This window comes from Takifugu flavidus, chromosome 12, assembly GCF_003711565.1.
Source record: "Takifugu flavidus isolate HTHZ2018 chromosome 12, ASM371156v2, whole genome shotgun sequence".
Lineage (NCBI taxonomy): Eukaryota > Metazoa > Chordata > Actinopteri > Tetraodontiformes > Tetraodontidae > Takifugu > Takifugu flavidus.
Genome location: NC_079531.1, coordinates 10713799 through 10741358, shown reverse-complemented (window position 1 = coordinate 10741358; position 27560 = coordinate 10713799). Strand labels below are relative to the sequence as shown.

The following is a 27560-nucleotide window of genomic DNA, read 5'->3' as shown; positions in this document are numbered from 1 at the left end:
ATGGAACGAACACATGATAGTTGCCTTTTATATTTTAGTGGAAGCTACAATGTGAGAGAAAGACACAACAGGATCAGCACAATATTAAGTTATTCGCCAATTATTCTTTTTAAAAAACAGCTTTTAGTGACCTAAAGTGTCCCTAAATGAAATCCTTTATCCTGTCCTTCTCTTCTTGAATGGATTTTTAAAATTAAAATATTTATGTTTTCTTGCATGTAAACGACTTGGCTCTTAAACAGCAGCAGCATCTAAATGATATCAACTCTCATCAAATAGGAACGACACGCCTGTAGATTGGATTCTGCAATTCCAATCGGACCAAGCAGGCTGAACCTGTTTCGGAACAAGCATGGCTCGGAGGGGTGCGTGATGGATCCGAACCCGGCTCTCCGTTTCGCTCTATTTTGTTCCGTCTTCTCCCACATTTCCTGCTCAATCCGCCCTTTCTCTTCCGTGCTGCAATTACAGGTCGCTGTTGTATCGCCGTGTTTGCTCAATAAAAGGAAAAAGGGCGCTCTCTCATGCACTCCAAGCGCGGCTCCGCCCCGTCGTGAACGCGCGCCTTCACCAAGCAGCGGCAGCGGTGCGGACCGGGACCGCGGAGCAATGTGACCAGATCGGGAGTCCATCTGATAACCCTAACCCTCGCTGGTGTGGACAGGACTGACACGGACATACATGTTCTTGGGAATATTCTGCACGATGGCCGGGTAAGTAGAGGCGGAACATCCGCGCACCGGCTGAGAGAACCGGGCAGAGCTGGGAATGAGGGTGCAAGCGTGCTGCGTCCAAAGGGTTAAACGATGGGCTTTTGCGATCAATGATGCTTTCTTTTTCGTCCTGCGGGGGTCTCTTCTAAGAAAGGGACCCGCTGAATCGCCCAAACACCCTCCGGGTTTAATGAGCCTTGGGTGCGTGGCCCTGCGCACTGCTCGGTGGAAGGAACGGGTTAACCGCTGCCAAGGAGCGGGATGCGCGGCCACAATTTCTGCTATGTGGGACAAGAATCCGGCAGGTCCCCCCCCCCCCCCCCCCTTCTTTTTGCATCAATCTTCAGTGAAACGCTCGTTTGACTTATTAGTTTAATTCACGCAAAACTGCAAACGAATTTTTAAAGGGAAAAAAAAGTCGCCGACAGTATTTCGTTTTTTTTCCCCTTTCTAAGGGCGATTCGGGCCTTCCTGCATTTTTATTCCATCTATTCAAATTTCTCCGTGGGCAGTGGCACATTCCACCGCTCCGTTAGTCTACAGACTAACTGTGGACCCCACAGCTCGGACCCCTGATGTATGGATATGTGGAGAGTTTAGCCAATGCAGAGCTGCAGACGGAGGCTGGGGACGGCTCCGGTGTGCACATCATGCACAGTGGTGCGTGTGCAGGGCAATCAGTGCAATAAGAATACATGCACGTACATATTTACAGGCGTATCTCCCGGTGCACACGCGTCTCTTCTTTGTATTCAGCGTGTTGGATGCTGCAAATGGGGGTTTTGTTCCTTCACATCCGTGAACCTGCTCACCAAACAGCCTCTGGACCCTCCGCATTACCTCACCTGGTTTGCACAAGAGGGATTTAACATATTGTGGCAATTTGCCCGTTTTTTTTCTTTCTTTTTTTGCAAAACACGTTGAAATTGTGGCAGTAATTTTCCCGTGATTGCATTAGTTCAGGTTATTTTAGAGAAAGATGCAGCTGTGCTCAGGAATTTAAAAAAAAGAATGATGGTTGGTTGAGGCTGATCTCCAAAAGATGGAACCCAAACTGTCAAATGGACCCAACTCTAACCCATGTCACACAACCCTCCACGTCTGAGTTAAAGAAGCAGAGCGAAGAGGCCTCCCCCTCCTGGATTTGCCTTCATACATTTCAGAATGTCTCACACTGGCCGCCTGCCTGAAGTTGGCATCCTTGCGCGTCCCCTGCACCTACGGCCCCTTTTCATTATTTTTTCGGGCTCCTGAGGTTTCTGTGAAAGTCCATTTGTGCCATATATCAGCTCCTTGAATGTGAGAGACGGTGGGAGAGGGAAAGAGTTTAGGGAACTTCTTGTCCCCCCCTCCATACAGTTTGGGAGGCGTTGGGATCGGATGATCTGTCCCCGCTCGTGTGTTTGGCTCGTTTGTGGGGGTTTGAATGGCTCTGCCTTTGTTCCCAGCAACTGCTGGGAGTGAGTGCAAGGTAGAAAACTTACTTCTCTTCATCCCTGATTGTTGTTTTACGTGGTGCCATGTGAGTCTGTCTTTTATTCCAGAGATTTGAAATAGACTTTTTATTAAATTTACTTTGTCTAATCCCACAAAAGCCACTCACGTGAGTCATATTTACGGCTGGATTAATGTCTTTTCTTACTATAAATACTTTTTGTTCAGTAAAATCTGATGCTTGTTTGGAATTCCATGAGATTTCCTGCTGCTACATTAGCATTCTGCTTCCAAAACCAGCCTTTTATCTTCACAGATGTTCATTCTGAACGTCGGTGCTTCATAATATCTTTGTGCTTTGATTAAAAAGCCACTGTAAGTGGAAGAATAGAAACGTTTATGTGTAGCAACGTAGTTCCCTGAGGCAGATGATTAAAGCTGTAGCCTCCCTGGAGCAGATCGGCTGTAAATCACTGAAATTATGAATGTAGGTAGTAACTGTGGCTCCCCTGAGTCAGCTGGGTCCAACCTGGGACAGCCCGAAACCATTAAAGGTTGTCTGGAGGCACCATAATGGTCATTATTGCTGGTGAGATGTTGTAAGTAGGAATTCTGCATTGACAGCTTCTGTCAGCGTTTTGGGAACTTTACTTACTTTGACCAACATGGCCGATGGAAAAAACTTTGACATGATCTATAACAAACATTTCCGCACCCTCTACACTAAATGCACCTATACATAGAAGCACCGTCAATATCTACACCTCCATGAAGATGCTGCGTTCCCTACTGACTCTTTCCCTCTTTATCTATTTATTTATATGTATCTATTATACATGGAGAATTGGGAGAACATCCTATTCATGAATAAACTGACTGTGATTCAGTCAGTTACAGGAAGTCATCCAGCAGCAAAGCTTCCCCAAATCATCCAACCACCACCGCGTCTTTCACTTTTAATGTTTTTTTTCCTCACTCTCCCATAGATGCCATTTTAGCACCGTCTCTTTCCTTCGGATAAACCAGGGGTGTCCAAACTTTTTGCAAAGAGGGCCAGATTTGATAACCTGAAGATGCCCGGGGGCCAGTAGATCCTTCTGATGTTTTTTTAACCAGAAAAGTTACATGCAAATGTACACTATTATAAAGCAATTTTCATTGTCACAATTCTCTTTATTTTTCAAATGGCAGTGGAACCAAATATAAGCCACTCAGGCAGACGTGAACAACTCTAAAAACACAATTCTGCCTTTAATTCATATCTGGAGAGTCAGATAACATTGAACACTGAACTGTATGGAATACCTTAAATTTCCATGAGTTTGATAAATGTAATGCAAAGTTGTCTGTTATCATTCAAGTTTAAAACAAGTAAATTTTGCTCTTGTCTTTTACAAGATCTACAAGAAAGGAGGAATTACATTTTAGTGATTTATTTATTCTGTTAGTGCCAGCAGGCCATAAATAATACATTGTAAGACTGAAGTTGCGGGCCGTATGAAATCTTAACGCGGGCCGTGATTGGCCCCCGGGCCGGACTTTGGACATGCCTGGGATAAACCATGAACACCTGCCTGCAGGTCTGCAGTTGTTGTCCCTGGTTCTTTAGTGGCCTCTTGGCTGAGTGGTCATTGTGCCCTTGGAGTCATTTTGGTAGGCTGGGACTGGGAGGGTTCACCAGTGTTCCCAGTTTACTCCATCTGTGCGTAACCCAGACTGACTGTTAATGACCCCCCTTCTCATCTGTCCAACTCAGCTTGATGTGTTGCTTTTAAGGACTTTTAATCTGCTTCATTTGAGTGTGGCAATGCTCCAAAGATGCTCTTCACCAAAGTTTGCTCGTGGTTAAGTGGACATTTGCTTTTGTTGACACAGGGCGAGGACGGCGTAGTTTCCTTAAAAGGAAATCTTTGCCAATATTACATTTTAATGCGATGTAAAAATTATGAAATATGAAAGGAAGCAGGAATGGGAAAAGCACTGTTCATACTTAATCTTATAATAATTGATTTGTGAAGCATTAATACACTTTCAGACAATATCATAAGCAGTCAAAAGCTAATATCAGTTGGTAAATTATAGCATAAATATTTATCTACAGGGTTTAAAACATGTAATGTGATATTCACTCATCACTTCATAATAAACTCATTATTAACTTATCTTCCAATGAGATGGGTAATTTATTTTCCTTTCAGTATTATTTCCAATGACATTGGAGCACAAATAGGCTGAAAGAATTATCTTTGGAGCTCCTATTTCAGAGGAAATCAGTGATTATTTGTAGTTATTTGTAATATCTAATAACTTCTGAGGACAAAGCACTTTTGTTTGGCAGAAATCTGCCGTTATAAACCACATTGGTCAGTGTTCGCTGTGTACAAGCAGCCTCTTTTGTGAGCCAACTGGGTGGCTCAAACAGCCGAACATCGCTTGTGTGTTTGTTTGGGTGGCAGAGGTCATTCCTCCTGGAACGCTGCAGCAGGACCTTAATCTAATGTGATTTGCGGAAGCACGCCTTCAGTGTTTAAAGCGGAATTCTGTTGTAATTGAATTTGCACGTTTCTCCATGAACAGTTTTGGAGCTGGAATACTCAAATGTCTTTTTCTTCTGGGTCAAAAGTGTGACTATTTGTATGACATGCATAACCAGCGCACTCACACACACACACACTCACACCTGCAGGAGATAGCTATATGTTAATTTACTGTATTTTTCAGAAATAGTCACAAATCGAGTTACTCTGTAGTCATTTCCTGTTTCCACGTGGGACAGCTCGGGCCTTGACATCCAAGTAGATGTTCCTTATGACACGTGCCGGACGGTACCACCCACCTGAGCATTGTTGCAGACCCTGGATGTACCCTGATGGCTGGCCTCTTCCAGCAGGGCAAGGCACCCTGCCACAAATCAAAAATGGTTTACGGAGCACAACGGCGACCTTTATGTGTTGACTTGGCCTCCAAATTCCACAGATCTCAATCTGGTGGTGCATGTGTGGGATGTGCTGATCTCTGGTGGTTGCCTCTCACAGCTAAAGTGGGGTACGCCTATGACGATAATTGGGCTGATTTTTGTCCTGGTTTTCTCCCTTCCCGACCAAAGACGGCAAATGCTCCATTACCTTACGTCCTATGAGATTATCCTGCGGCTGACGATCGTAAATTCAGTATTTATCACCTGTGGCGGGAATGATTCCGCCACTGAGGTGTTATATGGATGACAGTGTTCATTGAAAACCAAAGGCCAGGACCCTGCCTTGTCCAGTGGGCCCGTTCTGAGCTGGACTCTCTAAAAGAGAAAAGAAAGGTGTCTTGTGCTACTGTGCTGGACCTCAATAAGCTCCCGACTTCCAAAAACCCTCCAAGCCAAAGAAGAGAACATCTTTGCTTTGGAGGCTTATCGGGAAGATGTTGGCATCCAGGTCAATCAATCAATCTTTATTTATATAGCGTCTTTTACAATCAAAATTGTTTCTAGGCGCTTTCCAGAATCCCAGGGCCTAACCCCAGACAAGCAACAGTGGAAAGGAAAAACTCCCCTTTAACAGGAAGAAACCTTGAGCAGGACCAGGCTCATATAGGGGGACCCTCCTGCCGATGGGGGGCTGGGTAGAGAGAGAGAGGAGAAGGGGGAGGACAGGTAGAGGAGAGGAGAGGTAGAGGAGAGAATCCTCCTCAATGGTCCTCAATGATAAAATGGAAACAGGAGAGGGGACTGAGCATGCACGACTGAATTACTGTTTTGGAGGACAAATGTAGAGTTTTGTACTTTCCCTGAAAAACTCTTTACAAAGTATTACCTCTCTCTGTCAACAGCTTCTTCTCCATTATCGTGAGAACCTTCTAGCTGGTCATCACGGCAGATAAAAAACATACAAAAGGCTTTTGTATGTTGGCCAAATTTGAGTCTGGATGGGAAAACTTGAACATTTCCTGTAAACCTTCAACACTCCCACCTTGAGAGACATTCGAACATCTCCGTCCAATATTTCTTTGATCAAGAAAACTACAAAGAAACTCCGACTAACATAACAAATAGTAGGAAACCCATCAGTGGAGGAACTGGCAATGTTAAGGATCGTGTTTAAGGTTCTGTTACTCATTTATTAAGCCCTGAATGGACTTGGGCTAAGTTACATTGCTGACTCTTTTGTTAGGATTGATCCCACTACAACTCTGCGATCCTGTTTGGTTAATTTGAGGTTCTTAAATTACACCCAAAGCTTTGGAATAAACTCTGCAGACGTCAGAACAAGTTAAAAAACCTTTTCTCTAGCTTCTACCTGGTTCTAGCTTATCTCTGCATGGCACTGCGCCTAATTTAAAACGATGGACACGATTTTTATACATATTTAAATGGTTTTATCCGACCATAACATCTGTTTTTGGGCTGTATTTTAACTGCTATGTTGAAAATTTTAAATTCTTTTCATTTCCATTATATATTCAGCATTTTGCTGCCTGTTTGTGTAGGTTATCATAAGCTGGTGTATAAATAAGTGGTTAGAAAAGGAAAATGTCATTCAATATGTAAATATTGTACATTATTATGCTGCAACAAAGCATTCTTGGATTTGCTTAACGTGTTGGAAACTGTGAGGAGCTTTTGTGTGTTCATGCTCTTCTCTGCCTGTTGCCAAGGCGGGTGTGATGGGGTCGTAGCATTCCGCTCTCGCTATTAATTATACCAGGGTGCAGACTTAGACACATGCACGCACGTGCACACAAACACACACTTGTACTTGTGAGGTCTCTCATTGACATAATGCATTCCCCAGTCCCCAACACCTAACTCTAACTCTTACAGTTAAATACTTCCCCCAGTCCTCCCCTAACCTTAGTTTAATCCCAATTTTATTCTTAATTAAAGTCCTAACCCCCCCAACAGGAACTGCATTATTCAAAATATCCTTCATCTCCTCAATATATAGATTTTTACACCTTTTTTTTCACAGTAACTCTGAAGCTCATAAGTAAGAAATGACTTTTTCTAAGATTAGGGTGATGAAGTGAGCCTTACATACTTAATGATTGAATTCTCTATAGATGATAATTTCACTTTTAATATGCAGGACTAGATTCTGGAAAGCTAAAGAAAAACAATCCTCCTATGTGTTTATGGAGCCCAATTTCACATAGGTTGATTGATGGAACTGCATTTAATGCATCGCAAATGAGTAAAATAATCCATCTTACTGATGTAAATATGGCAGCGTGGTTTCATACAGCCTTAATGGAAGGTTGGAATGAAGAGAGCCGCTGATGCCCGTTAGCCTCTCACAACTTGTCAGTCGGGCTTCAGCAAACACCTCTGAATAATTTATGTCCATCTTGTCCTGCGCACGAGATGGAGAAAGTTATTGTGATTCTGCTCCTTGCTGCATTTTTTTTGCTCACTGATTCTATGTGTTCTTTTGGTTTAGGATGGAACGATGATGGAATGGATGTGAACATGAGAAAGAGGGGAGGCAGACCAGCGTCTCCCTTCAGCCTTTTCCTTCTGCTGCCATTGCTTCTCTTCAAGCTGCCGTCCTGCTTTGGACAGGGTTCCTTGGAGCGTCCGAAGGATGACCCTCACTTCAGCTTCACTCAGGCCGTCTACCATGCTACCATTTATGAAAATTCTGCAGCACGGACTTATGCCAAGAGTAAAGTTAAAATGGGCATCCACCTGGGACAGAGTTCATGGGACATTCGCTACAGAATATCCACCGGAGACGATGAAGGGTTTTTTAAAGCAGAGGAGTACATTCTGGGTGACTTTTGCTTCTTGCGCATAAGGACTAAAGGCGGGAATGCTGCTATGCTAAACCGGGAGATTCAGGATAATTATGTGCTGATGGTGAAAGCGTCTGTGAAGGGAGAGGCCCTCCTAGAGACCTGGACAAAAGTCAACATCCAGGTTTTGGATATGAATGACCTTCGACCTTTGTTCTCCCCTACCACCTACTCTGTCACCATCATGGAGAGCACCCCTCTGAGGACTAGCATAGCACAAGTCACTGCTACAGATGCAGACATTGGCTCTAATGGGGAATTTTATTATTTTTTCAAGAACAAAATAGATTTGTTTGCCGTGCATCCAACCAGCGGAGTAGTTTTGCTCAGTGGGAAGCTCGACGTCAGTGAACGTCACCAGTATGACTTGGAAATCTTGGCAGTGGACCGTGGCATGAAGCTGTACGGAAATAACGGAGTCAGTAGCACAGCCAAGCTCATTGTCCATGTAGAACGTGTGAATGAGCATGCCCCAATAATCAGTGTGGTCAACAGTAGCCCCTGGTCGCATGCCAAGAGCCCCATATACGCCGTGGTAACCGTTGAAGACCCCGATGAAGGCCTGAATGGGGAGGTAGATTCAGTGGTCATTGTGGGAGGAGATCTGGCAGACAGCTTTTTTGTGGAAAGATCCGAAGAAAATGATTTTTTCCTGAGGGCCACTGAGCCACTGAATTGGGAAACTCACCCTCATGGCTGTAACCTGACCTTGCAGGCTGCTGACAAGGGAACCCCACAGAAAACTTCCGTCAAGGTTGTCAAAATCATGGACAAGACGCGATCAAAGGTAGCAGCCATGTTTGAAAAAGAAGTGTATAATATCACTCTGAATGAATTTTCACCTCCAGGAACAGTCGTACGTGCTGTAAAAATCAAGCCAGAGTTTAATTACGTAGAATATAGACTGACGCCTTCGGCGGATTCCGTCTTTTTTAGGATAAACGCTGGAACGGGTGTGATCTCCACCACTCAGTGGTTTACTCAGGTCAGCCAAAGTGTTTTTAATCTTGAGGTACAAGAGATGAATAGTGAGCTGAAAGTTAAAGTGAAGGTTGTGGTTCAGGACGCTAACGACAACACGCCAACCTTTCATCAGTCCTCTTATGAGATACTGGTCAATGAAAGCGTTCCAGTCGGAACCAGTGTCTTAACGGTCTCCGCCCAGGACGGGGATACAGGTGAAAACGGGTACATAACTTACAGCATATCCAGTCTTCAGTCCCTACCCTTCAAAATCAACCAGTTTTCGGGTGTCATCACCACCACGGAGCAGCTGGATTTTGACTTCTCGTTCGACAGCTTTGTGTTTGTGGTCAGAGCGTCCGATTGGGGGTCGCCGTACAGGCGGGAGAGCGAAGTTTATGTGACGATCCACGTGAAGAACGTTAACGACAACCAGCCACTGTTTGAAAAGACGGCGTGCCATGGAGTCATTTCCAGAGATTTGCCAGTGGATGAAGTAATTACCACAGTGTCAGCGATTGATATCGATGAGCTGGCCCTGGTAAAATATAAAATAGTTTCCGGGAACAAACTGGGATTGTTCAACCTCAACCCTGATTCTGGTGTCCTCTCGCTGCAGCATTCTCTTGCCCCGGCAATTTCAAGTAAAGTTTTCAGTCTCAAAATAATCGCTACTGATGGGGAGAACCTCTCCGAGCCCATGTATGTCAACATCTCGGTCGTTGAAGGAAAGTCTCTTCCCAAAAATATCAACTGCAGAGAAACAAACGTGGCCCAGAGGTTAGCCGAAAAGCTACTGAAAAAGTCAAAAAGCAGCACCGCACCCAAAACCGAGGAAGGTTTTATCGATATTTTCTCTGTCAATCGACAAACACCTCAGTTCAGCAAAGCTTTTCCCACAGATATTGCGGTCCGGGAAGACCTAGCGGCTGGCTCGAGTGTTTTCCAAGTGAGCGCCTATGATGGCGACACTGGGTTCAACGGTCAGATTCTGTACTCTATTTCAGACGGCAACACTGACAACTGCTTTACCATTGACATGGACACCGGTCTCATCAGCGTTCTCCTGCCCCTCGACAGAGAAAAAATGGATCACTATCTCCTCAACCTTACAATCTTTGATCTGGGCCGGCCACCAAAATCTGCTTGGCATTTGCTCACTGTCTTCATAGAGGACACCAATGATAATGCACCCCAGTTTCTTCAAGAGGGAGGATATATGATCGTCATACCTGAAAACACAGCTATAGGCACCGACGTCATCCAGGTCGGGGCTACCGACAGGGATGCTGGACCCAATGGGGAAATTGTCTACTCTATTTTGACTCCCGCCACAAACTTTGGAATCAATTCCACCAACGGGGTCGTTTACGTCGCTGGGCAGCTTGACAGAGAGCTTGTTTCTGTCTTTTATCTTAAGATCGAGGCCCGGGACAAGGCAGAGAAAGGGAACCAAAGGTTTTCTGTGACTACTCTAAAAGTCATATTGGAAGATGTGAACGACTGCCCACCGGCTTTCATTCCAAGTGCTTACAAAACCCGGGCTCTGGAGGATCTCCCCGTTGGAACTGTTTTGGCCTGGTTAGAAACACAGGATCCAGATTTGGGTTCGGGGGGCCAGGTCCAGTACTCCCTAGCCAATGACTACAACGGGTGGTTTGAGGTGGACAGGACCAGCGGAGCCATTCGGCTGATGAAGGAACTGGATTACGAGACCCAACAGTTCTACAACCTCTCTGTGAAGGCCAAGGACAGGGGGAAGCCCGTTTCGCTTCTTTCCGTCACCAGTGTGGAGATCGAGGTTGTCGATGTCAACGAAAATCTTTACGCTCCGTACTTTTCTCAATTTGCCTTAAAAGCAACAGTTAAAGAGAACGCCAGGATTGGAACTACCCTACTCCAAGTCACTGCTAATGACGACGACGCCAGCCGAGATGGGGAGATCCAGTACTCCATTCGTGACGGGAGTGGACTTGGGCGATTTGCGATTAATGAGGAGACGGGTAGGCTGGTTTTAGCTTTCTTTATCTGCATCGACCGTCAGAGTGACAATGAATCACATCACACAAAAGTCTTTGCACAAAAGATCTGAGAAAGCTATAAAAACAACAAATGCTTTTGCTTATGTACCATAGCGCAGAGGTTCTCAACTGGTGGGTCGTGACCCAAAAGTGGGACGCAGACCCTTTCTGGAGGGGTCGCAGACAGCTGGTTGAAAATGTAAATAATGTTTAATGCAAATCTGAAGTTTGACATTTGTTCTGTTTTGAAAAAAATATTAAATGAGCACCAACCCGGGCACTAGCCACGTTAAATGCTATTTCATTGACTCTCACTCCAAGCTGGTGCTGCTAGGCGGTGAGAAGAATATGTGTAACTGTGATGCGGGATATTTAATATGTGGATTTTCCTTCATTGAGGATAATAAGGGACAGAATCCCCAAAAGTGAGAGTAGTGAGGCAGACTAGTGAGGCAGATGGTGCTGCTTTGGCTAAAGTCATTGAGTTGTTGCTCGAGTGACCTTAAAATTGTTGCTATGATACGAGGCCCTGGACTTCTGCCTGCCCCGAATGTGTCTGAACACTCAGCGCACTGAAAATTACAAGTTAGCATTCACAGCCATTCCTCCAAAGTTACTTTAATTACAGCATTTATTAGAGTGTATTATTGTTGCTGTTGTTATTATAGTTGTGTAAAGATGCAATGTTCCCTAGATAACATTAAACTCTTGCTTTAGAAGTGGACAGTCACAAGTTCCATCCATCTCAATTGAAGTCATCTCTAACTGCTCATTGTCCAATTTGTTGAGTTCAGTTCATCAATGACAATATTCCTCCTCCAGGAGCGTTTAAGTGCCCAAACCTGTCATCAGTGGTGGTTTTGGGGGCAATATTTACACACATGTGAAGCACACAGGTCAGTGTTGGACCATTATTAAATTAGGTCCATCCATGTCCTGAATCACATTAGAACCTGTTTTTTTAATGGAAAATGGAAAGCTTGTTTCTACAGGTAGTTTTTGCTGTGTAGATTGCAATTTCTTTCAATTTATGTTTGGATTAATGTTTCGCTGCCTGCACCCATCCGTGCAAGAGAGGCCAGCCCACACACAAAGCTGGACTTTTGCAGGCTGCATGGACGGCGGAGATTTCTGTCGGCGTGCCAGTAATTATGCTAGGGCATCATTAGTGGTAATTAGGTTTTTTCATTTTCTGCCAGATAGAGCTGCGGCTTCCTCTTTTATGATCTTAATCTGATTTCGGCAACGTGTTAAGAAGATTTTGTTTTTCGGGGAGGAGAAACAGAAATAACATCTGAATTTGTCCTCCTGCAGGGATGATCTACACCACTGATATCCTGGACCGCGAGACCAAAGACTCTTACTGGTTAACTGTGTATGCCACCGATCGTGGCGTGGTTCCCCAGTTTGCCACTACTGAGGTGTTCATCCAGGTGGAGGATGTTAACGACAACGCCCCACTGACCTCAGAGGCCATGTATCAATGCACGGTGCACGAGAACTCCCCAGACGGGGTTTCAGTGATCCAGATCCAGGCCCAGGACCCCGACGACACGGCTCTTTCCTCTGATAAGCTCAGCTACCACATCATCAGTGGAAACCCACAAAACCTTTTCACCATCAACACCAACACTGGTGAGGACTGAATGTGTGTTGGTGAGGGTCATGTTTCAGATTAATACAGCAAAATGACTAAAATAGAAAATATCAGTGTGGATGCTTAAAACCAAAATGACTTTATATCTCTGTGATGAGGAGCTGACTTGTTCAGACTACTCACAGCAGCATTGATCAGCATTAATCAAGGTTAACAGGCTAAAGTTAATACAAAGATTTTTAATACTAATATAGAGTATATTATATACACCTTTATGATTGAAATGAATGTCTGACCCAAACATCTCCTGGGCTTATAGAAAATAGCTGGTTGACACAATGTAAATATTCCTATCTGAGCTTTTTTCATGATCAGTTAAAATAAAACAGTAATTCCATCTGCTGTCAACAGACGACGAGCAGAATTTTTGTACTAAATAAAAGTTCAAAAGATACATTTACAAAGAGGTCAACCTCCAAAAGGCAGTTATATTTTGCTGACACGCTGTATCACTTCTGCGCCTTTGAGTTTTCGCTTCAGCTATAATTTCACTTTGTTGTCCTCATTATATATTCACAAAGATGTACGAGCAAACAGATCTCTCACTCTTTCATTCCTCCCGCGCTTGTAACATTTGCAATTGCTTTGAATCATTTATTTCACCAGCGTGGCTGCGCATTTGTGTGTGTCGTCTGGGCGCCAACATTTTCCTCTGCTCTTCTTGTCAGGTCTGATCACCACCACTTCAAGGAAACTAGATCGAGAACAACAAGCAGAGCACAATTTAGAGGTGAGCGTGTGTACGGGACACGAGTATCACGTTGTGAGCCCGTCCTGGGTTTTCCCATTTATAGTAATGAGGAACGTGATCCCAGAGCTGGACTAGCTTTAGAGCTGGTGATCCAGAGGGATCCTAAAGACAGCTGACTAAAATCAGAAGAAAATGTCCTCTGAGCGAGTTTCTACTTGGGCCGAGCTGAGAGAGAAGAAGGTGAAGAGAGGAGACAGAGAGGCAGACAGCAATGAAGGTGTTGCCAAGCACAGAGCAGAGGAGGGTGTAGGAAGCGAAGCAACATCTGTGGCAGCGAGGATGAATATGTCTGCAGAGAGCTGGAGCCGAACATCGGTTGTCTCATTCACACATAGCTGGCTTTTAAAGCGCTTGGAATCGAATCAGGATTTATCAGCGTGTGTACGGAAATACATTAAAATGTTGTCATAGTTACTGTTTTCAAACACAGGAAATACAGCTTTAGCCACCCCCCCGTAAATGTTTACTGTGGAGCATAATGATGCATTATAAATCCCTCAAACGATGGGATTGTCCGTAAAATGTTGCTTTACAAAAACTGTATGTCAAAAATAAGAAGGAAATTACTGTTGGTCAATAAAAATATAAACTATAAAATGATTTTACCGTCCAACCCTCTCAAGAACCCTCAATTCTGGAGACAAAACATGTGCTTAATTCACATATGTGGTCCATTACGTAAAGCTTAATGTGTACTAAACCCTGTTAATTAGGTGTAGGTAATTAATCCTCCTTGGCCCCTGCAGGTCATGGTTTCAGACAGCGGCCCCAGTCCCAAACACAGCGTGGTGTGGGTGACAGTCCGGGTCCTGGACGAAAACGACAACAAGCCCATATTTCCCGAAAAGATCTACCAGGTCAAACTTCCAGAGAGGGAGCGCAGAAAGAAGGGGGAGCCCATCTACCGCGTCTTTGCCTACGACCGCGACGAGGGGCCCAACAGCGATCTCTCCTACAGCATTGTAGACGGCAACGAGGACACAAAGTTCTTCATTGATCCTAAGACGGCGGTTTTGACGTCGCGGAAGGCCTTCGCTGCTGGCAGCTACAACATTCTGACTGTGGGTGACCTTTGACCCGTCAATACCACTTTGTGTTTCTAACGTCATCCTCCTGACATCTTAATAATGACGTGATTTACGAGTTATTTATTTGTTTATGGTGTGATGTAAATAACCACTAAAAGGAAGTAAAGGGAGTGCAGCTCATTGGAGTGGAACAAGAATCAACTTTAAAACGTTTATTTACCGATTTATTTCAGTTTTAAGAATATCTTGGAGTTTATCGACACTCCACTCGTGATTCCAGGTCAGAGTTACTGTTTCCGAACCTTTTTTTCCTGAGCTGACGTCTTGCAATCCCACCTTTGCTCGTCTCAGATCAAGGCGACGGACAACGGCCGTCCCCAGAAGTCCTCCACGGCTCGCCTGCACATCGAATGGATCCGCCGGCCTCTGGCGGCGCCGCCGCTCCAGTTTGATCAGCCTTTCTACAACTTCACGGTCATGGAAAATGACAAAGTGTCAGAGATCGTGGGCGTGGTGTCCCTGCAGCAGAGCTCCACCACCGTCTGGTTTGACATTACAGGTGAGAGGAGCCGGGGGGGGGCGATCAAGGGTTAGGTCGTTGGGCTCTCAGCCTTTCCTGTTGGCTCCGTCTCTTCTGTCTCCTCATCACACCTTTTGTGTGAAGAAAGAAGAAAACTTCCCCCCAAATTTATCCCAAGTATCTGTTTTATGACTTTTATCTCACCTTGGAGCAGGTTTTGACCATCTGAGCTTATTTGTTTGTTTCCTAATCCACTTTTCTTACTAACAATCCTTCTCTCTGCTCTTCCTGTCTTACTTTTCCCCCCTTTCTCTCCTCAATGCTTCATTCTGGAAAGGCCCCATGTCTTTCCATGAGATCTTCTATATTGTGCAGAGCACTTGTGGCAGGAACTGTTCTTCAGAAGGTATCGACTCCAGATTTTAACCACTTTTTGCCGCCGACTGCTCTTCTCTTTCTCATCTGTTCACTTTCTGTTCGGTGTCTTTTGAACGTGTGTGTTTATTCATTTTAACTTAACGCTCACATTTGGAGTCCAACCACTTCATGGGGCCACATCATCTCTGATGAATTTGCTAATAAAGACTTGTGGTGGAAAATTCTTTAATATTTTTGCTGTGCGCCTTATCAAAAGTTTTAAATCAGTTCGTAAGTCCGAGCTTTATAACCTCTCCTGTGGTCGCCACCAAAGAAGGTCTTTGTCTGACCTTTAAGATGCACCTAGACCATATTGTGTCCTACTTTAAATTTACGCAAACAAAGCAGTAAATTAGCTTCCAGGGGAGGAATCTTGAGACTCTATTGTGAGTGGCTAATGTGTTAGACCTCCCCCACCCTTTCCCTTTTTGTTCTGCTGAACTGACCCTCATATGTTGTTCCACACACTTATTGTTCGCTATGGCCTGTGTCTCCAGCTCATGTGTTGCATCGACAACATTCCTGATCCTCGTGACATTTGTGTTTCCAGAACACAGATTTAAGATTAACACCTTTTCTATCTTTTCTCCTCCTAACTGCCACTTTTTGGACAAGGTGGGAACAGCGACAGTGTCTTTCACGTGGACAAAACCGTGGGGACCATCATTATTGCGAAACCTCTGGACGCTGAGCAGCAGCCGTCCTACAATCTAACGGTGCAGGCTACAGATGGAACAAAAACCGCTCACACACAGGTACCGCGTTCATTTTAACCCATTCAAATGTTGCCAAGCCTTGATTTGAACCAGCAGCTCAATTTGACCAGCACAGGTCCGTTCACCTCTGTAAGAGACAAGTTCAGTTTGTCATATTCCCTCTTTCTGTTGCAGGTTCATGTCACTGTGTTGGACAACAACGACAACGCTCCCGTCTTCTCCCAGCCGACCTATGACGTCACTGTTTCAGAAGACATTCCTCCGGACGCTGAGGTGGTCCAAGTTGTGGCCTCAGACCGCGATAAGCATCACCAGCTGTCCTACTCCCTGCAGAGCTCCATAGACCCCAGCAGCATGCGCTTCTTCCGCATCCACCCCACTCTGGGCACCATCTACACTCTTCAGAGTTTGGACCACGAAGCCTGCGCCCTGCACATTCTCACAATCACTGTAAGTCGCTAGATAACATTGTTAACCTGCGGGTTAACTGTATTAAACGACACTGAAAAGTAACTGATTTGTTTCCTTCCTTTCTTCTTTGGGTTTTATTTACATTGGCTGCAGGTGAAGGATCAAGAGTTCCCATACAGAAAGAACATGGCTCGAGTCTTGGTAGAAGTTAAGGACGTAAATGACCACGTACCTATATTTACCCGCAGTGTGTATGAAGGTTCTGTCTACGAGTCTTCGGCGGTGGGATCGGCTGTAGTCCAGGTTACGGCCTTGGACAAAGACAAGGGCAGAAATGCAGATCTGCAGTACTCAATTGAAGCCGGTAGGGGGCGTTTAAAAGCTTCTTGGAAGTTGTAATATTTTTGCGAACGATCTCAGTAATGCAGTTTTTTTTGTTATCCGACAGGGAACAAAGGAAACACGTTCCACATCGAACCAACTCTGGGCATCATCACGGTCTCCCACGACCTTAACTTGTCTAGCATCGGCCATTACGTCCTCACTGTCAGAGCCACCGATCAGGGTTCTCCTCCTCTGTCCACCACAACGATGGTTCACATTTCAGTTACCCTCTCTGACAACGCTGCCCCGAAGTTCCCCCAGAAGGAGTACCTGGCTATCATCACGGAGAACGTGGCAGTGGGAACGTCTATCATCACAGTCAGCGCCGTCAGCCAGACAACCCTAACGTATGATATCAAGCAGGGTAACGCTGAGGGGGTATTTCGGATAAACCAGTATAGCGGCGTGATGACTACTCGTAAGTCTCTGGATTATGAGAAGACCCCGTCGTACAGCCTCGTAGTCCAAGCCATCAACATGGCTGGAATGGCTTCCAACGCTACTCTAATAATCCAATTGAAGGATGAGAACGATAACCCGCCGGTTTTCCAGCAGCTTCACTATCGTGGCAGCATCAGCGAAGCGGCGGCGGTCAACAGCGTGGTGCTGGAGTCCGACGACTCGCCTCTCGTCATCAAAGCGACCGATGCCGACCGAAACGAAAACGCGCTGCTGGTCTATCAAATCGTCGAGGACGTCGCAAAAATGTTCTTCACGGTGGACTCGGGGACAGGCTCCATTAGAACCATCGCCGCCCTAGACCACGAGACGCTGGACACCTTCCACTTTCATGTTTTTGTGAGGGACAGCGGGAGGCCATCGTTGACGGCCGATGGTCCGGCTGAAGTCACGATACAGGTGATCGACACCAATGACTCGCCGCCGCAGTTCAGCCAGACTTCATACGAAACGGTTCTGCTGCTGCCGACATATGTAGGAGTGGAGGTTCTGCAGGTTACGGCTACCGATCCAGACAAGGACGTCTCCAAGAATCTCACCTATTCGTTGACCAACGGTGTCTTGGAACACTTTGCCATCAAACCCTTAAGCGGCGTCATCGTGGTCAAACAGAATAACTTCTCCAGCGAACGCTTCCTCTTCGGCGTGCGAGTTTCGGATGGTAAATTTTCCAACACGGCTTTGGTGAACGTCCTTGTCCGCGAAGCTCTGGACTCCGGACTGAGCTTCAGCCAGAGTCTCTACTCTTCGACGATTCGTGAGAATGAATCAGCTGTTACCCAGGTGGCCGTGGTCAACGCTTTGGGGAACCACGCCAACGAGCCAGTCATGTACGCCTTGTTGAACGGCGGCGTGCGCTTCAAAATCCGCCGCACGTCTGGAGTGATCCAAACCACGGGGATCTCTTTTGACCGGGAAGAGCAAGAGTTCTATGAACTGGTCGTTGAAGCGAGGCGGGAGGACGACCATCTGCATGTGGCCAGGGTTTTGCTTAAAGTCCAGGTGGAGGACGTCAACGATAACGCTCCCGTGTTCGTCGGACTTCCATATTACGCAGCCGTTCAAGTGGACGCGGAGCCGGGAACGGACATTTTTAGGGTCATGGCAATAGATCACGACAAAGGTATTAATGGACACGTGTCCTACTATCTCTTGGATGATCACGGGCACTTTGAGATCAACAAGCTGACCGGAATCCTGAGCCTAAAAAAGGCTTTCGAGTCCGACCTGTCTAACGTGGAGTACCACATGGTCGTCTACGCCAGGGATCACGGCAGCGTCCCGCTGTCCTCCACCACGGAGTTTCCAATCACCGTGGTGAACAAAGCCATGCCGGTCTTTGACAAATCCTTTTATCACATCTCTGTGAATGAAGACGTGGCCGTGCACACGCCCGTCCTCGGCATCAACGCCACGAGTCCGAAAGGCCAAAGTATAATCTACACCATTGTTGACGGGGATCCCTCCCTTCAGTTTGACATTGGCTTTGACACCGGCGTCATCACCGTGGTTCACCCTTTGGATTACGAGAGTGCGGCGCGTTACAATCTGACGGTCAGAGCCACAGACTATCTGACCGGAGCCCGCGCCGAGGTTGACGTGGACGTGGCCGTTAAAGACGTGAACGACAACCAACCCGTCTTCCAGAAGATGGCGTACAGGGTTGTCTTGTCTGAAACGGCCATGATCGGAACCCCGGCGCTCCACGTTAGCGCCACCGATAAAGACTCTGACAAGAACAATATCATCCACTACCAGATCTTTTCAGATCACAACAGCACGGACTATTTTCACATCGACAGCAGCAGCGGATTAATCCTCACCGCGCGTCTGTTAGACCACGAGCTGCTCCAGAGGTATGACTTCGTCGTCGTGGCCACCGATAACGGCTTCCCGCCATTAAGTAGCGAAGTATCCGTCACAGTGGTAGTCAGCGACGTCAACGACAACCCACCCGTTTTTAACCAACTTCTCTACGAGGCGTATGTCAACGAATTGGCCCCCAGGGGTCACTTTGTGACATGTGTCCAGGCCTCAGATGCCGACAGCTCCGACTTTGACAAGTTGGAATACACCGTTTTGTCAGGAAATGAAAAACTCATGTTCACGCTCGACAGAAAGTCTGGAATCGTCACCCTGTCCAGCCACTACAAGCAGCGAATGGAGCCGGCTTACAGCCTCAACATATCCGTGTCGGATGGCGTGTTCATGAGCACCGCCCAGGTTCATGTTAAAGTGTCGGAGGGCAACCTTTACGGGCCAGTTTTTGAGCAAAATGTATACGAGGCAGAAGTAAAAGAGAATTCTGCTGTCGGGACTCAGGTGATTCAGGTGAGTGAGTTTTTCCTCATTGGCAACGTCACCTTCTCTGCAGACTGAAACATCTCTTTCTTTTTGTTATACTTCAGGTCAAGGCGACAGATTCAGACCCCGGAGCGTTCGGCCAGATTGTTTACTCCTTCGTGAATGATCTCGGCAGAGAACGGTTCAGCATGGATGCCTTCGGTCAAATCACCACCGTCGAAAAGCTGGACCGCGAAGATCCGAGCAACAGGGACGTTAGCTTGACCGTATCGGCCCGCGACGCAGGAGGATACGTCTCTTACGCTACCGTCCAGATGACGCTGTTGGACGAAAACGACAACGCGCCGCACTTCTGCGCCACAGAATACAGGGCGTCAGTCAAATCCAGCGTGGCCGAAGGGTTTTTGGTGACGCAGGTCCAAGCTTACGATCCCGACGACGGCCCCAACGCCAGAATTACATATTCTATCTACAGCGATTCACATGTTCCGGTGATGGACATTTTGGAGATCGATCCAGACAATGGTTGGATCGTGACTAAAGGCAGCTTTGGCCATTTGATCAACTCTGTATTGTATTTTTTTGTCAAGGCTGAGGACGGAGGACACCCAGTCCGCCATTCTCTAGTCTCCGTGTACGTTCATGTCGTTTCTCCAGGTGCATTCATCCCTTCTTTTCTGCAGCATCACTACGAATTCAGCGTCCCAGAGGACACCCCCATAGGCACAGCTGTTGGAACGGTACACCTCAAAACTCCTCATGGATATGCCTCCTTCTCTTCTGTATTTACCCTGAACAACGGGGCAATGGAGAAATATAACCAAGACGGGGTATTTGTGGTGGAGAAGGACACGGGATTAATTAAGCTCAATAAGCCCTTGGATCACGAGGTGATCAAAGAATACTACTTTAAAGTGACTGCCACCATCCAGCAGACCAAAATAGACTCTGTGGCTTCTGTTGACGTCGAGGTCAAAGTTTTAGATTTGAATGACAACAAGCCAGAGTTTGTGACCGACACTTATGAGGCCACGGTGATGGAGGGAGTGCCCCTTTCTACTAAAATCCTTCAAGTCCAAGCACTTGACGCTGATTCTGGCATCAATGGTCAGGTGAGATACAGTCTCGGGGACTTAATCCGGTCCGAAAGTGACTCAGGAGCTTTGTTCAACACCTTCAGCATCGACAGCAAATCTGGTTGGATCTCCACCCTTAAGGACCTGGACCACGAAAGTGCTTCGTCCTATGTATTCACCGTGGTTGCCTCTGATCTGGGGGATACGGTGTCCTTTTCCAGCACCACCACTGCAACTGTAGTGGTGACGGACGTCAACGATAATCCGCCGCGGTTCCTGGAGCAGAACTACTTTGGTTCGGTCCAGGAGAGCAGCCCTCCCGGTGAGGTGGTGGCGGCGCTCAACACCAGAGACGACGACAGCTCCGCTGCTAACCGCCAAGTCACCTATCACATCACCGGTGAGCAGCAGTTTGTGGCTAAAGTCATAAAAACATCCAGAGCTTCTTTTTTTTTTTTACCATAATGTAAGTTTGTTATAAAAGTGGTGGAATCCAAAAATATCGGGACCTGATATTGTGATGAAATTTAAGAGTCTTAAAAATCTTCAAGTTATTTTTTAGGATTTACTTTTAGGTAGATATGGACTTATTCACATATATACATTGTGACTGCAGCTTTCTGTGGCTGCTATATATTAGTGTAGGATAACAATGGAGTGTAAATAAGTGTTGACCTTTACATTCAGGGATTTTAAAAAAAATTAAATACACACATAAAGTCTATCCTGTTTTATTCTGTAACCAAGTGGTGAAAGCTCAGAGCGTACAGAAGAGCCCAATCATCTGCTAAGGTATTAACACAATTAACCTCCCATTTAGGTTGGACTCAAGAACCTCTTTAAATTCATTATGAAATTTAAGACTTGGCTCTTTGAAATATTGATGTAAACCAAAGGAGACTACACCGAAAAGTCTGATTGCCAGTAATTATTATCTCCTATTATAACTTGGCCTTTAATGGGGATTTGAACCCAGACCTCCTCTACTGGAGTCAGTGGGATTAACCACAGACCAGCTACACTATCAGGAGTTACAAGTACTGATTCTAATACGACATACTGCTGTTTAAACGTGTAGCAGTACAACAGCCTACCCTACAGTCTTTGGTGTTGTATTTCTTTTACTGGTCCTTTATTCAACTTTCCTGTTATTTAGGTGGGAACTACCGTGGATCTTTCGCGCTAGGGTTGGTTCAAGGTGAATGGAAACTGTATGTGAAGTGGCCCCTGGACAGGGAGGAACACAGCCTTTACATTATCAACGTCACTGCGAGTGATGGCCTCTTTGTTTGCCATACAACGGTACAAGTGACAGTGGTGGACACCAATGACAACAGCCCCGTCTGTGACAAGGTCAGGACTTTAAAAAGCCATTTTAAGACAACACAGGTGTTAAAATGAGTAGAAAATGGGAGTTTTATCACAAGAAGCCATTCTCATATACATACCGTTCAGTATTATGATCCCCACTCGTGCATGCATTAGAGACACATAATGATAGTCAGATACCGTGTGGACATTTTGGCTTGTCTTAACAATTTTGGGATTATTTGAGGGTTCAGACTTAAAGTTAGTAAGTAAAGTAAGACTTTAAAGTTGGGGTTAGAATTGGGTTTGGGTCATGTTTTGGGTCAGGGGGGTTAGTTTGGATGGTTAAAGTAAGGGGCTGGGAATGCAATAGATGTCCTTGCAAAGATATAAGAACAAGTGTGTGTGTGTGTGTGTGTGTGTAGGTTTTTTTCTGTACCAAATTAAACAACTGATTGGGTGTTTCTGCCTGTGCACAGGAAAAATACACAATTTTACCATCATTAGACAGATTTATTTATTTATTTGCTTATTAACTGCTGTTTTCATGAAAGTTATGTCATAAAATAGATTTTTTTTTTACCCCAGTTAATTACTGTGAGCTTTGGGGTCAGGTTAGCAGGCATTGGCTTAACAACTTAATGAAGCTAAATGCAGCTAAGATAATTGTCACGGCTTCAGCATTTTGCCTGAATGTATCAATTTATTATATTTAGGGCAGTGTGACGGAACTGTGGTGATCGCTGTGGTTGCCTTTTAGGAAGATTGTCCTCATCTCTCCTCATTTATTGGGTTCTCAGCTTTCCTTCAGTGGAATTGATGGCAGATAACTTCAACCTTTCTTCCTTTCCTTCCTTTTCTGCCCAGGCTGTGTACGCGGCCTCAGTTCCCGAGGATCTCTCGGTCCACAGTGTCGTGTTGAGAGTTGGAGCTACGGATGCAGATCTAGGTGTCAATGCCTGGGTCCAATATTCCCTACACGGCCCAGGGTCCCACGACTTCCGCATCGATCCCGATACAGGTTTGGATAATGTTGTCATGATAATTAAATAATTGAAATGATAATGGAAGCCTACAGTGCAAATGTAAAACAAGAAAAGCTCCCCAAATCCCTAGTAGGCGTGATAATTTCATGAATAATAGCTGAGAAAATGCAGCACCTGAGCCGTCCTGTCGTCCAGGTGAAATCAAGACATCTGTGATTCTGGACCGGGAGCTGACTGACAGCTACAGGCTGCTGGCTCAGGCGACTGATGGCGGTGGGCGGTGGTGTCGCGCTGAAGTGAGGATCAAAGTGACTGACGTGAATGACAACCCTCCGATGTTCACCCAGTCGCAATTCTCAACAAGCATTTATGAAGACACCGTCCCCAAGGCTCTGCTGACCCGCGTTCCGGCCATAGACCCCGATGAGGGTAACTCAACTTCGCTGACGAGTCACTTTTATTACCATATTTTCACGACCATAAGGTGCACTGTATTAAAAGGGGCAGTCTCAGTTATGGGTGCTATTTCTGTATTTAAAACATACATAAGGCGCACCATATTATTAGCCGCATGCTGAAACATACAGTAAAAAATGACAACGGAAGTAAAACAGTGAGTTTCAACACATTTATTGAACAAAATATTCGTACTTCCGCGACAAAACCATCAAAGTTTTCATCTTCTGTTTCTGAATTAAACAGCTGCGCTATTTCTATGTCCAACAACCCGAATTCCTCTTCTTAATCATCTGAATCGGACTCACCGACCGGTTCCGGTTCAGCGTTGATTATGTGAAAGCTCTTCCAATACATGAAGACGGTATCATAGCCCAATGCGTCTACAATCCACTCCCATATGGTGGCATAACTTGCCCGCCGCTGCCTCATAGATGTGGCCGGGCGCGGTTATCTTGTCGCGGCAGTAGGTGCGGAAGATGGCCGCCCTCTCCTGGTTAGGGTTAGGGTTAGGGTTAGGGAGATGGCCGCCCTCTCCTGGTTAGGGTTAGGGTTAGGGTTAGGGAAGATGGCCGCCCTCTCCTGGTTAGGGTTAGGGTTAGGGAAGATGGCCGCCCTCTCCTGGTTAGGGTTAGGGTTAGGGAAGATGGCCGCCCTCTCCTGGTTAGGGTTAGGGTTAGGGTAGGGAAGATGGCCACCCTCTCCTGGTTAGGGTTAGGGTTAGGGAAGATGGCCGCCCTCTCCTGGTTAGGGTTAGGGTTAGGGAAGATGGCCGCCCTCTCCTGGTTAGGGTTAGGGTTAGGGTTAGGGAAGATGGCCGCCCTCTCCTGGTTAGGGTTAGGGAAGATGGCCACCCTCTCCTGGTTAGGGTTAGGGTTAGGGAAGATGGCCGCCCTCTCCTGGTTAGGGTTAGGGTTAAGGAAGATGGCCGCCATCTCCTGGTTAGGGTTAGGGAAGATGGCCGCCCTCTCCTGGTTAGGGTTAGGGTTAGGGAAGATGGCCACCCTCTCCTGGTTAGGGTTAGGGTTAGGGAAGATGGCCACCCTCTCCTGGTTAGGGTTAGGGTTAGGGAAGATGGCCACCCTCTCCTGGTTAGGGTTAGGGTTAGGGAAGATGGCCGCCCTCTCCTGGTTAGGGTTAGGGTTAGGGAAGATGGCCACCCTCTCCTGGTTAGGGTTAGGGTTAGGGAAGATGGCCACCCTCTCCTGGTTAGGGTTAGGGAAGATGGCCGCCATCCCCTGGTAATCCGCGGGCAGCCGCTGCGCAACAGTTGTCCTTGCGCGTATGGAGAGATGCCGCCTCCTCATAAAGCAAAAACACTAAGGTTGCTCGATTGCCATTTTCAGCCGCATATTCGATGGCCTGTAGTTTAAAGTAAGCCTCATTCATACAGGTCTCGCTTGACCGGTGCCATTTTAGGGGATCCTTACGCGTAGGTGTGCCGCTAATTGACTCGATTGGCAGAGCGTTTACCGTAGTGCACCCACCAAAGGCGCACAGCAGATTTTGGAACTCCACACACAAGGCGCTCCATATTATAAGGCGCACCGTCTATTTTTGAGAAAATCTCAGTGTTTTAGGTGCGCCTTATAGTCGTGAAAATACGTATGTATTAATGTCAGATTTTCTGCCACCTCAGCAAATCCTAACCCACCGTTGGTGAGCAGACTGGACCCGAATCCTCATTTTTGTGACGCTGCTCTGCTTTATTGCAGGACCTGGTCGCATAGTGACGTATTCTCTCGTTGACGATGCCGGACGTTCCTTCTCTATCGATAAAACCTCGGGTATCCTGGTTTTGGAACGCTTTCTGGATCGGGAAGTCCAATCAACTTACCGGGTGACAGTCAGAGCGACCGACTGGGGCGCGCCGACGCGGCTGTCCTCTTTCGCCAACCTCACCGTCACAATACTGGACATCAATGACAATCCGCCTGTTTTCGAGCACCGCGATCAGCTGGTGACAGTGAAAGAGGATGTTGGACTGGGAACGGAGGTGCTGAGAGTCCACGCAGCCAGCAAGGACATTGGGACTAACGCTGAGATCACTTACAGCATCCGGTCAGGCAACGAACACGGGAAGTTCCACATTCAGCCCCGGACCGGTGAGTCGGCCGATCAGATATCTGCTACATTTGTACCGTGTTGAGCCTTGCAGGCATATATGTGTATAATCTTCATCTATATATTTGGCGTTCCAGTGATGTTTGGGTCAGCAGACAACGAGGACCGTGTGCTTGCACCCCTTGGTGATTCAGACGGGGTGCCCAAATCCAATCCTTGTGGGTTTTCCAACCTACCAGGTAGATGTACACAGGTGCCTGGTAGAACAAAAAACCTGGCTGGACTGCGGACCTCAAGGACTGGATTTGGGCACTCCTGGTTTGGGGTACTCATCCACCTGTAGAAGCCATCTTCTTTGTGTGCCTCCAGAATTTGTTGGATTGATTGAATCCGTTCCTCCCTTCCCATAAAATACTCTTAAATAGTCTACAAGACTTGTTTTCGCTGCATCAGGCTTGTCTAGATGTTCTTCGTGCAAACGTCTGATGCTGAATATTGTGGTGGAGATGTTTCCCTCTGATGATTCTTCCGTGACGAGCACTGAGCACGTGTAGCTGAACTGTTGAACTGTGAGCCACAACTCCAGATTCATCCTGGAGCTCTTTCCCAGTCGAACGGTGGTCTTTTATCAACCCTAGGAGCAGATTCTAATGATGAATTTAAACAAGCTGTCACCCTAACAGGCTAATTAACGTCTGGTAGCTTGGTCTCCGCTATACCAGAGCTCAGATCTTAAGATATCTCGTCCTTTGGGGGCATCACAGTTGTTTCCCCTCAGATCCAGTCTGGTGGTATTTAGAGTAAGAGTAATCAAAGTTGTGTCGCTGTCCAAATATTCCTTCACAGTTAGAGTAACACTCTAATCTCTCTCACCAGAACCCTTTGACTGAATTTTAATTGACACATTTTATACGAGTCCTTGTACTGTTGCACCCCCCCACAGACAGTTTCATATAAATTCTTCTTTCTTTCCTGGTTCCTCCCACTCATCCTTCCCAGGTGCCATATTAGTTTCCCAGCCTCTAGACTATGAGACCTGCAGAGACTACTTTCTGACGGTGGAGGCTCGCGATGGAGGCACGCCCCCCCTCAGCGCCATCACCACGGTGAATATAAACATAACGGATGTGAACGACAATGCCCCCGTGTTCAGCTGTCAGCTCTACACTGCGGTGGTGTCAGAAGATGCTGCCATGGGAGACTCAGTCATCCAGGTATGTTTGGGGTCAGAGTTCAACCCGTTTTTCTTGTTGTTTCTCAGTCATTTCAATATTCAGGGAAGGATTTTCCACTGTTTTTGTAGTTATACTCTAGGGTTCGCTTGTTTCTCGGCTTGACGGAGGCAGCGAGGCTCTAATTGCCTTCCTTTAACGACAACTGCGTTTGTAGTCAGGGATTTAGCAGGAGCAACCTTACAAAATAAGCTTTCAGACAGATCCTCCAAACGGTTGGATGTTTCAAGCAGCCGTGCCTGAAAGTAGGAAATAAAGCCGGATATCTCGCTGTTGCGGTATTTAAACCTTTCCGCCTTCTTTGCTTTCACGTTTCTTTAATGATGTTCATTACTGGTACATATCATGTCCTGACTGACACAGTTCACGGAACAAATCACTGCAGATGCACAAGCAATGAAAGGAAACTCCAATAATAACAACTCAACCCCCCCATCTCTAATTACTACGCACACATTCGGCTAATCAATGTTTACGATGGCCGCCTTTTCTAAGTTTTGTCTCATTTTTAAAAAAGTGTATTATTTCGGCATAATGGACAAAAGTTTGAAGACAAAGAACTTTGAGAGGGGCAGCAGTTTTTGTCATAAATGGGTTCTTAAGCTGTGAGGAAAGTAAGAACTCAGGGCTTTTTTGTCAGAGCTGAACTGTGAGTGAAGGATATCAGAGGTCAAACGATGCGCTTGGGTTGTGATTAACACATTTATTGATCAGGGAGGAATATTTTTTAAAATATTCCACCATATGTGGAACTTCATTTTCAAGGGTAGATAAGGAGGATTGGGGGGAGTGCTTGGAGAGGTGAGATTTCTGCCCCCTAAAAGGCTTTTCCTGAGCTCGACAACCACTCTGCTGCTGATGGAGGTACATGTGGAGAGC

At 46.2% G+C, this 27560-nt stretch overlaps 1 protein-coding gene across 4 annotated transcripts in view; it reads left to right on the top strand.

The window, feature by feature from the left end:
- The first annotated feature begins 336 nt into the window (after nucleotides 1-336).
- The window catches only part of fat3a (FAT atypical cadherin 3a), a 42775-nt gene continuing 15551 nt past the window's right edge, over nucleotides 337-27560 (top strand). Inside the window, exons 1-17 of one of the 4 annotated variants that reach the window (XM_057049442.1) lie at nucleotides 337-713; nucleotides 7574-10894; nucleotides 12227-12547; nucleotides 13238-13299; nucleotides 14067-14381; nucleotides 14700-14907; nucleotides 15206-15274; nucleotides 15901-16040; nucleotides 16176-16451; nucleotides 16566-16776; nucleotides 16861-19586; nucleotides 19664-21035; nucleotides 21792-21988; nucleotides 22811-22964; nucleotides 23125-23358; nucleotides 25101-25490; nucleotides 26449-26663. In XM_057049442.1, the coding sequence (XP_056905422.1) occupies nucleotides 7591-10894; nucleotides 12227-12547; nucleotides 13238-13299; nucleotides 14067-14381; nucleotides 14700-14907; nucleotides 15206-15274; nucleotides 15901-16040; nucleotides 16176-16451; nucleotides 16566-16776; nucleotides 16861-19586; nucleotides 19664-21035; nucleotides 21792-21988; nucleotides 22811-22964; nucleotides 23125-23358; nucleotides 25101-25490; nucleotides 26449-26663 (10194 nt within the window). In that variant the 5' untranslated portion in view covers nucleotides 337-713; nucleotides 7574-7590. The remainder of the gene's footprint in view (nucleotides 714-7573; nucleotides 10895-12226; nucleotides 12548-13237; nucleotides 13300-14066; nucleotides 14382-14699; nucleotides 14908-15205; nucleotides 15275-15900; nucleotides 16041-16175; nucleotides 16452-16565; nucleotides 16777-16860; nucleotides 19587-19663; nucleotides 21036-21791; nucleotides 21989-22810; nucleotides 22965-23124; nucleotides 23359-25100; nucleotides 25491-26448; nucleotides 26664-27560) is intronic. The other 3 variants (XM_057049440.1, XM_057049443.1, XM_057049441.1) reach the window with 3 other exon arrangements.